General features: G+C 40.7%; 1 protein-coding gene across 1 annotated transcript in view; it reads right to left on the bottom strand.

Annotated features, from left to right (window-relative positions):
* The window catches only part of LOC138641943 (sodium channel protein type 5 subunit alpha-like), a 476,947-nt gene that overhangs the window by 227,083 nt on the left and 232,549 nt on the right, over window positions 1-17,315 (bottom strand). The window contains exon 8 of the mRNA XM_069729776.1: window positions 11,586-11,649. Coding sequence (XP_069585877.1) covers window positions 11,586-11,649 — 64 coding nt within the window. The remainder of the gene's footprint in view (window positions 1-11,585; window positions 11,650-17,315) is intronic.

A 17,315-nucleotide genomic window follows, 5' to 3' on the forward strand; every position in this document is an offset into this window, starting at 1 on the left:
TGGAATGTAATCAAGAGGATGATGGATAGTAACAAGCCATCAAACAAAGAAGAACTGCTTACATTTTTGAGCCAGACGCAGTGAGAAAGACTGGTGGAAGGAATGCCAAGACTCATGAAAGCGGTGATTAAAAATCATGGTTATTTAAAAAAAATATTGGTTTCTGAACTCTTTCTGAGTTAAAACATTAGCATTGTTGTTTCTAAATGATTATGAATTTGTTTTCTTTGCATTTGAGGTCTGAAAGCACTGTTTGTTTTTTTAATTTTGTCCATTTTTCTTTATCAGAAAAAACATACAAAAATTATTGCTTGGAAATTCGGAGACATGTTGTCAGAAGTTTATAGAATAAAAGAACAATTTACATTTTACTCAAAAATATACCTATAAAGAGAAAAATCAGACAAACTGAACATTTTGCAGTGGTCTCTTAATTTTTGCTAGAGCTGTATGTGTGCAATCCGTGTGGAAATTGGATAGCACTCAGGCAACCCACGGACCAATGCTATTGAATGGGGATGTTCAGATGAGAGTTTTTTCACACTAGCCTCATAAAAATTTTGGATGAGATTCGCACATTCAAAACTATGGGTTAGCATAAATAAAATGGATCACATATGGATGATCTGTATTGCATCTGATTTTTACAGATACATTGCAATAATTAACACAGAAAACTGTATTTATTTTGTCTGATACATTTTTTAACTTTTGTATTAATGTATAAAACGGATGCCATAAAGATGTAAAAAAAACAGGCATACAGGTGCCACATGGATGGCATACCCATGGAATACAGATGACAAAACGGTGGCAAATCCTCATTTTTAATGGATAATAAAAGTAAAAAAAAAAACTTTCATACATTCCTCTGAAACCGACCTAAATCTTAGCTGTGTTACATTTCGAAAGTGTATTAAAAGTGTAACTGCACTTTCAGAAAACTTTTGACTAGTCATAGATACATGGCAGCAGTTTTTATCATCAGGGATCCAGGTGCTAAGAGCCCCATGATCGTTAAAATGAAGAAGCAGAAGAGCTCAGCTGAGAAATGCTCTCCTCTGAGACTGACGACAAGCTCGATACTAAGTCTTTGGAGGCCTCTGCCATCTTTGGAGAAAGCAGTAGCTCAGCATTTTTACGCCTTCATTTTAACAATCAATGTTGGTCTCAGCACATGGACCTCTGATAATTAAAACGTCTTACACGTCTGTATGACATTTCAAACGTTTTCTTTTTTTTTTTTTAATTCTTTATAAATTTTAAACCTACAATGAAGGTAAACTCACAGCTTGATAGATCAAAGAGAACGTTGTCTCCTGTGTAAACATAGTTATACACGTGAGCTTGTACAAACAACAAGGGGAATGTAAAACAATTAACAATAATACAAAGAATAAAAGGAACAAGACATATACCAGGTGTATCCATAAACTTACAGATGGCATAGGTTCACTGAGTAAACAATTAATATGTTAATAGAATCAAACTTGTAATCCTAGAAGAGATATTGTGGCTAAAATCAAGAGTCGAGTAAACTATAGAGGGAACCTCCGAGTCACTTGAAGGGACCCTTCCCTCAAGGGAGCTCAACCACCGCGGCATCCAGGAGGAAACTAGTGATGCCAATCCTTTCCAGACCATCCTGCCAAGGGAGCCCAGATCTTAAGAAAACGGTCGTGAGAGAAGATCTCCCAACTCGAGAGTTCCTCCAGTCTGTAGATATCCATAATTTTCTCTAACCATTCCCCTATAGTTTGTGGGGTTTGTAGTTTCCATTTTAAGGCAATTAGGTGTTTTGCCGCTCCTAACATCAAAGGGAGAAGGTCATGGTTTTTAGGTTTGAAATTTGGTGTGGGGAGGGACAGAAGTACTTCTGGGGCATTCAGTTCCGATTTTAACACCCCTAGGGCTTTGAAGGTATCATTAACTTTAGACCAGAAATGTTGAAGTTTCTGACACCTCCAGAATATGTGAGTTAGTGTGCCTCTCGATTTCAAACGTTTTCTAAAAAGGGAGTCTGAAATGTGTAATTGTTAATTACATGCACGATTTTCACTATAACTCTTGTAAAATTCAATTTATGCAGAAACTCAGCTTCTTCTGATGGGTTTTTATATGTGTATGTAGAATTGTTACGGACTGAACAACCCTGAACCATTTGTTTCCACCGTAAATAGTTACATATTTAATCCATGGTGAGAGTGATTCATTATGGTTGAGAATCAAAGATGCAACTGGCAAGAAATCAAGGCTATAATACAATTAGGATACAATAGATAACACAAGGAGCTTTGTGCAACGCGTAGGATGCCCAAGGCAATGAAATCTGTAATTGTTTATTACCATAAATCACACTGTGCATTCACAATTCATATCAATTCTAATACACACACTGTAACACTCAGTCTAGTCTAATGGTGAGTTTACACTGCATGGTTATTGGGAACCTTCCTGATATCTCGCCAATGTAAACAGGCTGTCAATCACCCCAAAAAAAAGTCAACGCTTGTTAATCGGGTGCTAAGATGTTTAAGATTGCATAAAGGGAACTTGTCACGTTGGATAATGCTAATAACCTGCAGAAATAATGTTAATTGTCAGGTTATGGGCTCGTACTCATCTGTGTAAATAAAATCACTCCGATGTTGATCCTGAAAAGTGGGACGAGTGTCATGCGAGTGGAGTGTGATTTTTCTCAAGCAGCATCCGTATGACATCTGTATGACATGCATATGCAATACGTTTTTAACATCAGCTTTTACATACTGTAATTCTCTGTCATTTCAAGCTAGTTTACTAACTAACAAAGCAATCTTACATACAGATATAAACAGATAGATAGACAGATAGCACAGGATGGATGTCCTGCAGAAATTTAATGTCACAAGTCCCCTATGTATAATAAAGTAGCACCCTTCAGTGCCTTTCACGTGACACTAAAGGGTGTTTAGCCCCTATTAAATAAACAACTAATTTGAAAAATTATTATGCCTTATTATGGCGTGTCCCAGACTATTAATATCAGACCACAGCTGTCTACTTAGCCTTTGCTGGTTATTAAAAATAGAGGGGACCCCACGTCTTTTTAAAATTTATTTATTAGCTAAATACAAGTACGCAAATAACTGGTTATATATCTCACTGACATATTTCTATCTATTCAATATATTTTATTCTGACAGCTCGGGCTGTGAATTTACTTTACTTGGCTGAAGAAATATCAGGCTACCTTTGAAATGTGTGCGCAAAACTTGGACTACAAACACAAGGTCCGTGTGTCTTGCAATTCTTTTCTCGCACCCATTGATAAGTCTTGTCTGATGCAATAATTATTGGATTTATGCACACACCAGCAATTTAACTGACGGCTGGGCCAGTTGTGCACCTGATCAGAGCCAGTCGTCAGTCAAAGCTCCATGTTGCGCTTACATCCATGTCTCACAGAATAGTGAGTGATTACTGTAGCTGCGCCGGCATGACTGCAAAAAAACTGGCAGCTTCAGGGAGAAATAAAATTAACTTTCTCCCTGGTGCCACACTTTCAGCACAGCAACCAGCCACCTTGGTAACACTATCAACCTGCAGATTAACCCTGCATCTATCTGAAGGTTAATACATACAGGTTCCCTTTAAAGTCATCATTTGTTCCGAGAACATTCATAACCTATGAACACAGAGCGATCATATTAACAATCGTTCTGTGCACACAGATGTGCGGTCGGTCTATCTAAACAGGCGATTAACGTAATTTAATGGCCACCAGTGTAAAGTTGATTAATCTCCAACGGAAACAATATCCTTCTTTGTTCTAGGCCAATAAAATCTTGACTGCTGATTTGACTGGTATGGCTGACGTTCCTGAGAATGTTGACATGATATAGTTTTATAGGATACTGTTTCCTCTATTGTAATATTAATACTTTATCATAGGTGGTGGTAGGATTTTCTTACAAAATCCACCTTTTCTGTTGCAAAAAGTCTTAAAGGACACAACAAAAAGATAGTAATTGCATTATCATAAGATTTTGCTAAACTGCTGTAAAACCACTTTAACAGAAGAGGAGGCTTCATGACAGGCGGTGATATTGAATTGTCATAACTTTCATGCCTGTTCATCAGGCTGGGAAATAATAGTATATAATTCAGATGCTGCAGAACTTCTTTAACTTCTCATAATATGCAGAAGCATTGCATGTTATAAAGGGCATTGTCAATGGTTTTTGGGCAGAGCAAAGCCTGTTCAATCTGATTCCTTACTTCCCTGTGTGGATATGGGATATTACTGGTTTTTAGTCGTTGCCTGTGTTTATTACTCTCTTAGTATGGTCTAGTTGATGAAGACACAGACTGTCAAAAGTGGACATGTCACTTGCCATAAATATGTCATTTTTGAACCTGGTCTAAAAGCCTTTTTTTCCCCTGAATCTGGAATTGTTCTCATTTTAGTTCCCTTTAGTTACTGAGATATAGCACTTTCCTCCCACTATATAAAGTTAGTGTTTTTAGCCAAAGAGACATGATCCTCAAAAAGACAACCATAAGGAAGAGTTGAGGATCACACCTAGCTGGCTAAGAAAGATTGGATTTACATACAGAGAATAGGGGGCCATTTCTCGGAAAAGGGAAGGCACAGGAATTAAAAAAGAACAACATCTGATCCAGAAGAATGGTGGCATTTAGAACAGGTAAAAAGATGACATATTTGGGGCTAGTGAAAGTTTCTCTTTAAAGCCTTAGTAGTAGGGAATACATGGCCATAAAAATAAAATCTAATCCGTTAAGGTTTACAGTGTAGGTATATCACCTGCAGTATTTTATTCTAGCCTCTACTTTGTTTTATAGGTTTTAATTCTTGGCACTTTTATACTAATCTAACGCCAAAACTCATAGCTCATCATCAACCAAACAAACCTACAACTGTTCCCATGGGGTAAGCAGAGAGATTTTTAAACTCAAAGGTTAAAGCCTTTAGTACACAATATTGAGTTAAGCAGCAGGTTCTGTATAATGGATTAAATACCCTTCAGAAGGATGACTCAATGTAAAATGGCATTGATTTGTCAACACTCCACTATGTATCGTTCATATCATTACAGTGGTTAAAGCAGAAATGTTGAAATGGATATTAGTCATTATACCGACAAGGACACCTGACACTTTAATGTTTGGTGAATGAATTGATATCGTTAATGTAATCATTTAAAAATGTATTTCCTTATTATTACTAATTATTAGAGTTTTGTCAGACTTTGTCACATACAGAAGTATCTCTACTACTATGAGCACTTACACTTCGTGGCCTTGATTCAGCTTTGAAAAATGTTTGCGTAACCTTGAGACTTTTGGCGTGATCACGCCACATTCATCCAGCTTCACCAAAATGTGCCGAGCTGAGGAGGAAAACGGAGTCGTATAGGGGCATGACGGCACAGCTCGTCTAAGGGCTTCTGCAGACATCCATGGATCTCTGTCCAGTCACGGACCGCAATACACGGATTGGCCACGGGTCTCCTGAACCAAAGCATGACAGCTTCATATATTGTAACCATCGTTTTCATTTTTATTCCATAAATCAATAATACACAGCAAAATTGGACAATTTGTAATATATCTTATCAGAGAAATCTGCTTCTTTCTCCCCAACACTGATCATTCATTCTCAAACCTCTCAATTCATTAGTAAAATCTGACATTCTGCCATCAGACATTCCCATCACTGAGATAGAAGATGACAGTTGCTGCTGATGAGATTCTATGTAGATGGGGAGGAGCGCTGCCTTTATCTCCTCTCTCTTACTTCCCTCTACATAGAATCTTATTGTCAGCAGGTGTGATCTCCTATCTCAGTAATGTAACAATCTGTCTTCACTGAATACAGATTTTACCTGTGAATTGAACATTTTAAAAAATAATTATCAGTCCTGGCAGAGAAAGAAGAAGATTTTTCTGATAACGTATATTACAAAGTTTCTTATTTTCACATGTATTATTAATTTATTAAATTAAAGTTAAAATGGCGGGTACTCTTTAAACATTAATTGTCTCTTGCTAATTATCACAGGCATGTCACTAAGGCATGACCAACCATGAATCCATGAATATACAAGAATTTGTCATTCTGGTTTGTGTCAGGAATGGTAGCTCCTAACCTGAGCGGTCTCCTTGTGCTTCTGGGCGGGCAGCAGCTCTCTGGCAGGTCAACTATCGCCCTTCACTGGCCATGGGGGAGGGGTGTCACCTCCGGCGGGGGCGGAACTTGCTCTGTCCAGATGTCGCATTTTAGGAGTTTCACTCCTAGAATCGCTGAGAGGCAGAATGCTCCCTGCGATTATGCTGTGTGGTGACTCCGGGACGCCAGATCCCCTGGAGTAGCTGCTGCAAGTGGGTTCTGAACGCCGCACCTGCTGGGGCAGTCAGATGGTAGGAGGTTCCCTCCAGTTCCCTCTCCCCTTCTGTCTGTGGTTTGGGGGTGGAGATTGGGCGATGCCCCATTGTGGTCAGGGGATTGCTGGGAGGCAGATTATAACCTGCCATTTGCTCTTTTTGCTGCTGATTATTTTCAGTTCTGGTGGGTGGTTAAGGTCAGTTTTGCTTCTGAGGAGGATCATTCATTGGTGCCTGTCATTGGTTTTTCATTGTTCACCTTAGTTCCTGCAGTTGCATTGTGTTTTTTTTTGGTTCTGGTGAGTTTGCCATGTTTACTGTTTGTGTGTTCGATCACCAAACGCCGTGCTGCTCCCTGCCTGGGAAGGGCTCTGCTAAAGTTTCCCCTTTCCAAGACCGGGAGACAGGTGAGAAGTATACCCGGTCCACAAGGGTGTGCGGCAGTGTGATGGCTAGCGCCAAGTGTGACTAACACACGGCTTTTGCTGGCTAGCAGATGGCCATTTCACCATCACGCAGCATTACAGATTGTGAATCACTTCCCTGAATCACATATTGGAGCGGTACTAAACAGAGATGAGCGAACCCGAATCTAGTGTCCTGTGCTGAACTCCAAACACGGACTTCTCCTGGAAGTCCGTTTTAGAGTTCGAATTGAGACAGAGATAGAGACTTTTGCAGCCTCCTATCCCTTGCTACGATCATTTTACAGCACCAAATTTTGAGACCCCATTGACTTCTATATGGTTCTGGTCAAATTCGGGTAGAGTTCTGGTTCGAACCGGACAAACCCGAACTTCTACAGCTCCACTCATTCCTAGTTCAAAACTTTACCTAGCCCAAACAGGTTCAGTTCACTTCTGACTGAAAAGTTATAGCTTTGCACAATACATACAGTGTTGTTTCTGGTGAAAATAGAAGGGAGACCTTCAGATTCCCTAATGGACATTATTTTTACTAGTGTAAATTGGTAAGTAATGTAATGCTTCCTTGGTGAGGATGATACAAATTAGTATACTGGGCAGACTAAACAAAAAAGGTTCATATTTTAGTAACTGTATGGAGGATTTAAATAAGGAAAACAACTGAACATATAGGAGGGCATAATGAATAAAATAAGAGCAAAACCTGACCTCTCCTGTTCTGAAGAGAGGGCTTGCATTAGTAATCCTCTCTGCCTTGCTAACATTGCCCAGAAAGAGAACGCTGAAAAGGAACTACTTTACAAGGTAGGATTTCTAGAAGTTAAGTAAAAATAATCAACTATCTATTTGACACAAAAGCATGCAGTAGTCATATATAGTGCGTTAACAAGTGTTCTTTTAAACTGAATGATTCTTCAAATACCATGGAAGTTAGACTTGGTCAAAGTCACATGTATTCTTATGGGAATGGTGAGCAGCTGCAAGAACAGTTCAATGCAACTTATCCAGGAAGAAAACAAGAGATATGGAGAAGGCAAATGCAAGCCTGATAAATTTCTCCTCCATTACCTATAGAGATGCTCAAGCATTTTCTATATATAATCGCACAAACTGATATTAGTGCTGTTGGGTCTGGTAATGAACCAGCGCATTGCCATTTAACACAGCCAGGGTTTCTGGACAGTCACTTAAAGAGAATCTGTCAGCAGGTTTTTGCTATTTAGTCTGAGGGTAGCATAATATAGGGCACGAGACCCCGATTCCACGTGTGTCACTTATTAGGTTCTGTGTTGTAGTTTCAATGTAAACATTGTTTTATCAGCAAGAGATTAAAGGTACCGTTACACTAAACGACTAACCAATGATCACGACCAGCGATACGACCTGGCCGTGATCGTTGGTAAGTCATTGTGTGGTCGCTGGACAGCTCTCTCCAGTGACCAACGATCAGGGGAAAGACTTCAGCATCGTTGAAACTGTCTTCAACGATGCCGAAGTCCCCGGGTAACCAGGGTAAACATCGGGTTACTAAGTGCAGGGCCGCGCTTAGTAACCCGATATTTATCCTGGTTACCATTGTAAAAGTAAAAAAAAAAAAACACTACATACTCACATTCCGATGTCTGTCACGTCCCCCGCCGTCAGCTTCCCGCACTGACTGTGTCAGCGCCGGCCGTAAAGCAGAGCACAGCGGTGACGTCAGTGCAGGGAAGCTGACGGCGGGGGATGTGACAGACATCGGAATGTGAGTATGTACTGTTTTTTTTTTTTTTTACAATGGTAACCAGGGTAAATATCGGGTTACTAAGTGCGGCCCTGCGCTTAGTAACCCGATATTTACCCTGGTTACAAGTGAACACATCGCTGGATCGGCATCACACACGCCGATCCAACGATGACAGCGGGTGATCAGCGACCAAAAAAAGGTCCAGATCATTCCCCAACGACCAACGATCTCCCAGCAAGGGCCTGATCGTTGGTCGTTGTCACACATAACGAGATTGTTAGCGGGATCGTTGCTACGTCACAAAAAGCGTGAAGTTGCAATGATATCGTTAACAAAATCGTTATGTGTGAAGGTACCTTAACACTGCCAAGACTACAGCTCATGTGACCAGCAGTCAGGCTAATCTGTGTAACCCCGCCCCCACCACTGATTGGCAGCTTGCTGACAATACATCGTGCACACAGGAAGCTGCCAATCAGTGGTGTGGGCGGAGTTATACACAGCACAGAAGACTTAGCTCTGCTTCATCTACATTAGACAAACCAGGTATTCTATCAAAACCACACCAAGCCTGAAATCAGGCTTTCTTACTGGATGCTATGCTGCTCTCAGAATACAAAGCAAAACCCTGCTGACAAACTCCTTTTAAAATCAAATATGTTTCCCCTGTCTGCAAAGCAAAAAAATGATACATTGGTGATTTTTTGGAAGTTGTAGATAATCTTTTGATAGTTTACAGTGAAAGCTGTTGTGTTCATTGTGAACTTTTCAACCTTTTCCCACACATCATGCTTCTAAGATAAAGATGCCAAATGTAAATTTTTGGTGAAGAATCAACAAGTGGAACACAATTGTGAAGCTGAACGAAATTTTTTGGTTATTTAAAATTTTTGTGGAAATTCAAAATCTGAAAAGTGCAATATTATTTGGCCCCTTTACTTTCAGTGCAGCAAACTCACTCCAGAAGTTCATTGTGGATTTCTGAATGATCCAATGTTGTCCTAAATGCCTAATGATGATAAATATAATCCACCTGTGTGTAATCAAGTCTCCATATAAATGCACCTGCTCTGTGATAGTCTCAGGGTTCTGTTTGAAGCACAGCGAGCATCATGAAGACCAAGGAACACAACAGGCAGGTCCGTGATACTGTTGTGGAGAAGTTTAAATCTGGACTTGGATACAAAATGATTTCCAAAACTTTAAACATCCCAAGGAGCACTGTACAAGCGATCATATTGAAATGGAAGGAGTATCATACCACTGCAAATCTACCAAGACCCGGCCGTCCCTCTAAACTTTCATTTTAAACAATGAGAAGACTCATCAGAGATGCAGCCAAGAGACCCATGATCCCTCTGGATGAACTGCAGAGATCTACAGCTGAGGTGGGACAGTCTGTCCATAGGACAACAATCAGTCGTACACTGCACAAATCTGGCCTTTATGGAAGAGTGGCAAGAAGAAAGCCATTTCTCAAAGATATCCATATAAAGTGTTGTTTAAAGTTTGCAACAAGCCACCTGGGAGACACCAAACATGTGGAAGAAGGTGCTCTGGTTAGATGAAACCAAAATCTAACTTTTTGGCAACAATGCCAAACGATATGTTTGGCATAAAAGCAACACAGCTCATCATCCTGAACACACCATCCCCACTGTCAAACATGGTGGTGCAGCATCATGGTTTGGGCTTGCTTTTCTTCAGCAGGGACAGGGAAGATGGTTAAAATTGATGGGAAGATGGATGGAGCCAAATACAGGACCATTCTTGAAGAAAACCTGCTGAAGTCTGCAAAAGACCTGAGACTGGGACGGAGATTTGTCTTCCAACAAGGCAATGATCCCAAACAAAGCAAAATCTACAATAGAATGGTTCACAAATAAATGTATCCAGGTGTTAGAATGGCCAAGTCAAAGTCCAGACCTCAATCCAATCGAGAATCTGTGGAAAGAGCTGAAAACTGCTGTTCACAAACGATCTCCATCAAACCTCACTGAGCTCGAGCTGTTTGCCAAGGTAGAATGGATAATAATTTCAGTCTCTTGATGCACAAAACTGATAGAGACATACCCCGAGCGACTTGCAGCTGTAATCACAGCAAAATGTGGCGCAACAAAGTAGTAAGTTAAAGGGGCCGAATAATATTGCACGCCCCAGTTTTCAGTGTTTGAATTTCCACAAAAATTTAAAATAACCAATAAATTTTGTTCAACTTCACAATTGTGTTCCACTTGTTGTTGATTCTTCACCAAAAATTTACATTTGTTATCTTTATGTTTGAAGCATGATATGTGGGAAAAGGTTGAAAAGTTCCAGCAGGGGGCCGAGTACTTTCGCAAGGGTACTGTATATAACTTAAAATCTTAACGATTTATTTTGGATAAGTTGAATAAAATAAAAGGTAGCAACAATGAATACAGATGATGGGGATGTTCTATTCTACTAATTCACCATATTCACTAATGCTCTATATCTTCACTATCTCTACTACAGCTCTTTAGCAATACAGCATTATCACTTGTGCTTCCTTGTCCGGCAGATTCCAATACATTATCTCGTTCTGTTTCAGTATATGAATATAAGGGTTCCTGCTCATCTGCATAAAAATCGGACGAGTTGTTATTCACTGGTTTAGTGCTCATCTGCAATTTTTTTCCTCAGCTGGAATCTGGATGAGAAAAAAAATCACAGCATGCTGCAAGTGGCTGCTTATATATGAAACTCACCAATGTAAGTCAATGGGTGTGAGAAAAAAAAATCCGTATGCCGTCTAATTTTTACGGATACATTATTATTCTGTAGCATAGAACACTGTAAATGGTCCTATAAATGATTGTGGAATAATAGCTGCAGAAAAAAAAATGCATTATATACGGAAGTCATACGGTTGCAACGTGAGAAAAATCGCATGATACTCGCCCTACTTTTCTGGATCAACATCGGAGCGATGTTTTAAACACAGATGAGTGTGAGCCCTAAAAGTAGCAAAAGCAATAATAATGTGCAATGACTAAACTTACAAATACTAAAGCGGTATTACATACCCAGCGTCAGAGCTATTTCCACACAGTAAAGGGTCTTTTGTTCCATTCTTTATGTAGATATTTTCTTTAAAATATAAAAGAAAATGTATTTGTATCATAGAACTAGAATAAATGAACACATACAATAAATTACACACTTAAAAATGATCTTATAAAGCTTTGCTAGAGAAGTCACAAACATTTACATTTTTCTAAATCAATACATTGTTAACCCCTTTACCCCCAAGGGTGGTTTGCACGTTAATGACCAGGCCAATTTTTACAATTCTGACCACTGTCCCTTTATGAGGTTATAACTCCGAAACGCTTCAACGGATCCTGGTGATTCTGACATTGTTTTCTCGTGACATATTGTACTTCATGATAGTGGTAAAATTTCTTTGATAGTACCTGCGTTTATTTGTGAAAAAAACGGAAATTTGGCGAAAATTTTGAAAATTTTGCAATTTTCAAACTTTGAATTTTTATGCAATTAAATCACAGAGATATGTCACACAAAATACTTAATAAGTAACATTTCCCACATGTCTCCTTTACATCAGCATAATTTTGGAACCAATTTTTTTTTTTGTTAGGGAGTTATAAGGGTTAAAAGTTGACCAGCAATTTCTCATTTTTACAACACCATTTTTTTTTAGGGACCACGTCTCATTTGAAGTCATTTTGAGGGGTCTATATGATAGAAAATGCCCAAGTGTGACACCATTCTAAAAACTGCACCCCTCAAGGTGCTCAAAACCACATTCAAGAAGTTTATTAACCCTTCAGGTGTTTAATAGGAATTTTTGGAATGTTTAAATAAAAATGAACATTTAACTTTTTTACACAAAAAATTTACTTCAGCTCCAATTTGTTTTATTTTACCAAGGGTAACAGGAGAAATTGGACCCAAAAAGTTGTTGTCCAATTTGTCCTGAGTACGCTGATACCCCATATGTGGCAGTAAACCACTGTTTGGGCGCATGGGAGAGCTCGGAAGGGAAGGAGCGCTATTTGACTTTTCAATGCAAACTTGACAGGAATTGAGATGGGACGCCATGTTGCGTTTGGAGAGCCACTGATGTGCCTAAACATTGAAACCCCCCACAAGTGACACCATTTTGGAAAGTAGACCCCCTAAGGAACTTATCTGGATGTGTGGTGAGCACTTTGACCCACCAAGTGCTTCACAGAAGTTTATAATGCAGAACCGTAAAAATAAAAAATCATATTTTTTCACAAAAATTATATTTTTGCCCCCAATTTTTTATTTTTCCAAGGGTAAGAGAAGAAATTGGACCTCAAAAGTTGTTGTCCAATTTGTCCTGAGTACGCTGATACCCCATATGTGGCAGTAAACCACTGTTTGGGCGCATGGGAGAGCTCGGAAGGGAAGGAGCGCAGTTTGACTTTTCAATGCAAAATTGACAGAAATTGAGATGGGACGCCATGTTGCGTTTGGAGAGCCACTGATGTGCCTAAACATTGAAACCCCCCACAAGTGACACCATTTTGGAAAGTAGACCCCCTAAGGAACTTATCTAGAGGTGTGGTGAGCACTTTGACCCACCAAGTGCTTCACAGAAGTTTATAATGCAGAACCGTAAAAATAAAAAATCATATTTTTTCACAAAAATTATATTTTTGCCCCCAATTTTTTATTTTTCCAAGGGTAAGAGAAGAAATTGGACCTCAAAAGTTGTTGTCCAATTTGTCCCGAGTACGCTGATACCCCATATGTGGCAGTAAACCACTGTTTGGGCGCATGGGAGAGCTCGGAAGGGAAGGAGCGCCGTTTGACTTTTCAATGCAAAATTGACAGGAATTGAGATGGGACGCCATGTTGCGTTTGGAGAGCCACTGATGTGCCTAAACATTGAAACCCCCCACAAGTGACACCATTTTGGAAAGTAGACCCCCTAAGGAACTTATCTGGATGTGTGGTGAGCACTTTGACCCACCAAGGGCTTCACAGAAGTTTATAATGCAGAGCCATAAAAATAAAACAAAATTTTTTTCCCACAAAAATTATTTTTTAGCCCCCAGTTTTGTATTTTCTCTAGGGTAAGAGGAGAAATTGGACCACAAAAGTTGTTGTCCAATTTGTCCTGAGTACGCTGATACCCCATATGTGGGGGGGAACCACCGTTTGGGCGCATGGGAGGGTTCGGAAGGGAAGGAGCGCCATTTGGAATGCAGACTTAGATGGAATGGTCTGCAGGCGTCACATTGCGTTTGCAGAGCCCCTAATGTACCTAAACAGTAGAAACCCCCCACAAGTGACACCATTTTGGAAAGTAGACCCCCTAAGGAACTCATCTTGATGTGTTGTGAGAGCTTTGAACCCCCAAGTATTTCACTACAGTTTATAACGCAGAGCCATGCAAATAAAAAATATTTTTTTTTCCACAAAAATTATATTTTAGCCCCCAGTTTTGTATTTTTCCAAGGTTAGCAGGAGAAATTGGACCCTAAATGTTGTTGTCCAATTTGTCCTGAGTACGCTGATACCCGATATGTGGGGGGGAACCACCGTTTGGGCGCATGGGAGGGCTCGGAAGGGAAGGAGCATCATTTGGAATGCAGACTTAGATGGATTGGTCTGCAGGCGTCACATTGCGTTTGCAGAGCCCCTAATGTACCTAAACAGTAGAAACCCCCCACAAGTGACCCCATATTGGAAACTAGACCCCTCAATGAACTTATCTAGATGTGTTGTGAGAACTTTGAACCCCCAAGTGTTTCACTACAGTTTATAACGCAGAGCCGTGAAAATAAAAAATCTTTTTGTTTTCCCACAAAAATTATTTTTTAGCCCCCAGTTTTGTATTTTCCCAAGGGTAACAGGAGAAATTGGTCCACAAAAGTTGTTGTCCAATTTGTCCTGAGTACGCTGATACCCGATATGTGGGGGGGAACCACCGTTTGGGCGCATGGGAGGGCTCGGAAGGGAAGGAGCATCATTTGGAATGCAGACTTAGATGGATTGGTCTGCAGGCGTCACATTGCGTTTGCAGAGCCCCTAATGTACCTAAACAGTAGAAACCCCCCACAAGTGACCCCATATTGGAAACTAGACCCCTCAATGAACTTATCTAGATGTGTTGTGAGAACTTTGAACCCCCAAGTGTTTCACTACAGTTTATAACGCAGAGCCGTGAAAATAAAAAATCTTTTTGTTTTCCCACAAAAATTATTTTTTAGCCCCCAGTTTTGTATTTTCCCAAGGGTAACAGGAGAAATTGGTCCACAAAAGTTGTTGTCCAATTTGTCCTGAGTACGCTGATACCCGATATGTGGGGGGGAACCACCGTTTGGGCGCATGGGAGGGCTCGGAAGGTAAGGAGCATCATTTGGAATGCAGACTTAGATGGATTGGTCTGCAGGCGTCACATTGCGTTTGCAGAGCCCCTAATGTACCTAAACAGTAGAAACCCCCCACAAGTGACCCCATATTGGAAACTAGACCCCTCAATGAACTTATCTAGATGTGTTGTGAGAACTTTGAACCCCCAAGTGTTTCACTACAGTTTATAACGCAGAGCCGTGAAAATAAAAAATCTTTTTGTTTTCCCACAAAAATTATTTTTTAGCCCCCAGTTTTGTATTTTCCCAAGGGTAACAGGAGAAATTGGTCCACAAAAGTTGTTGTCCAATTTGTCCTGAGTACGCTGATACCCCATATGTTGGGGTAAACCCCTGTTTGGGCACACAGGAGAGCTCGGAAGGGAAGGAGCACTGTTTTACTTTTTCAACGCAGAATTGGCTGGAATTGAGATCGGACGCCATGTCGTGTTTGGAGAGCCCCTGATGTGCCGAAACAGTGGAAACCCCCCAATTATAACTGAAACCCTAATCTAAACACACCCCTAACCCTAATTCCAACGGTAACCCTAACCACACCTCTAACCCTGACACACCCCTAACCCTAATCCCAACCCTATTCCCAACTGTAAATGTAATCTAAACCCTAACCCTAACTTTAGCCCCAACCCTAACTGTAGCCCCAACCCTAACCCTAATCCTAGCCCTAGCCCTAGCCCTAACCCTAACCCTAGCCCTAACCCTAGCCCTAACCCTAGCCCTAACCCTAGCCCTAGCCCTAGCCCTAACCCTAGCCCTAACCCTAGCCCTAACCCTAGCCCTAACCCTAGCCCTAACCCTAACCCTAGCCCTAACCCTAGCCCTAACCCTAGCCCTAACCCTAGCCCTAGCCCTAACCCTAGCCCTAACCCTAGCCCTAATGGGAAAATGGAAATAAATACATTTTTTTTTATTTTTCCCTAACTAAGGGGGTGATGAAGGGGGGTTTGATTTACTTTTATAGCGAGTTTTTTAGCGGATTTTTATGATTGGCAGCCGTCACACACTGAAAGACCCTTTTTATTGCAAAAAATATTTTTTGCAATACCACATTTTGAGAGCTATAATTTTTCCATATTTTGGTCCACAGAGTCATGTGAGGTCTTGTTTTTTGCGGGACGAGTTGACGTTTTTATTGAAAACATTTTTGGGCACGTGACATTTTTTTATCGCTTTTTATTCCGATTTTTGTGAGGAAGAATGACCAAAAGCCAGCTATTCATGAATTTCTATTGGGGGAGGCGTTTATACCGTTCCGCGTTTGGTAAAATTGATAAATCAGTTTTATTCTTCGGGTCAGTACGATTACAGCGATACCTCATTTATATCATTTTTTTATGGTTTGGTGCTTTTATACGATAAAAACTATTTTACAGAAAAAATAATTATTTTTGCATCGCTTTATTCTCAGGACTATAACTTTTTTATTTTTTTGCTGATGATGCTGTATGGCGGCTCTTTTTTTGCGGGACAATATGACGCTTTCAGCGGTACCATGGTTATTTATATCTGTCCTTTTGATCGCGTGTTATTCCACTTTTTGTTCGGCGGTATGATAATAAAGCGTTGTTTTTTGCCTCGTTTTTTTTTTTTTTTTCTTACGGTGTTTACTGAAGGGGTTAACTAGTGGGCCAGTTTTATAGGTCGGGCCGTTACGGACGCGGCGATACTAAATATGTGTACTTTTATTGGTTTTTTTTTTTTATTTAGATGAAGAAATGTATTTATGGGAATAATATTTTTTTTTTTTTTTCATTATTTTGGAATATTTTTTTTTATTTTTTTTACACATTTGGAAATTTTTTTTTTTACTTTTTTACTTTGTCCCAGGGGGGGACATCACAGATCAGTGATCTGACAGTTTGCACAGCACTCTGTCAGATCACTGATCTGATAGGAGTGCAGGCTGCTTCACAGTGCCTGCTCTGAGCAGGCTCTGTGAAGCCACCTCCCTCCCTGCAGGACCCGGATCCGCGGCCATCTTGGATCCGGGGCTCGAGCAGGGAGGGAGGTGAGGAGACCCTCGCAGCAACGCGATCACATCGCGTTGCTGCGGGGGGCTCAGGGAAGCCCGCAGGGAGCCCCCTCCCTGCGCGGTGCTTCCCTGCACCGCCGGCACATCGCGATCATCTTTGATCGCGGTGTGCCAGGGGTTAATGTGCCGGGGGCGGTCCGTGACCGCTCCTGGCACATAGTGCCGGATGTCAGCTGCGATAAGCAGCTGACACCCGGCCGCGATCGGCCGCGCTCCCCCCGTGAGCGCGGCCGATCGGCTATGACGTACTATCCCGTCCAGGGTCAGATAAGCCCAGGGCACCTCGACGGGATAGTACGTCTAAGGTCACAGAGGGGTTAAACACAACTGCTTCCAAAATGATAAAAGAAAAT

The sequence above is a fragment of the Ranitomeya imitator genome, chromosome 6 (assembly GCF_032444005.1).
Source record: "Ranitomeya imitator isolate aRanImi1 chromosome 6, aRanImi1.pri, whole genome shotgun sequence".
Taxonomy (NCBI): Eukaryota; Metazoa; Chordata; class Amphibia; order Anura; family Dendrobatidae; genus Ranitomeya; species Ranitomeya imitator.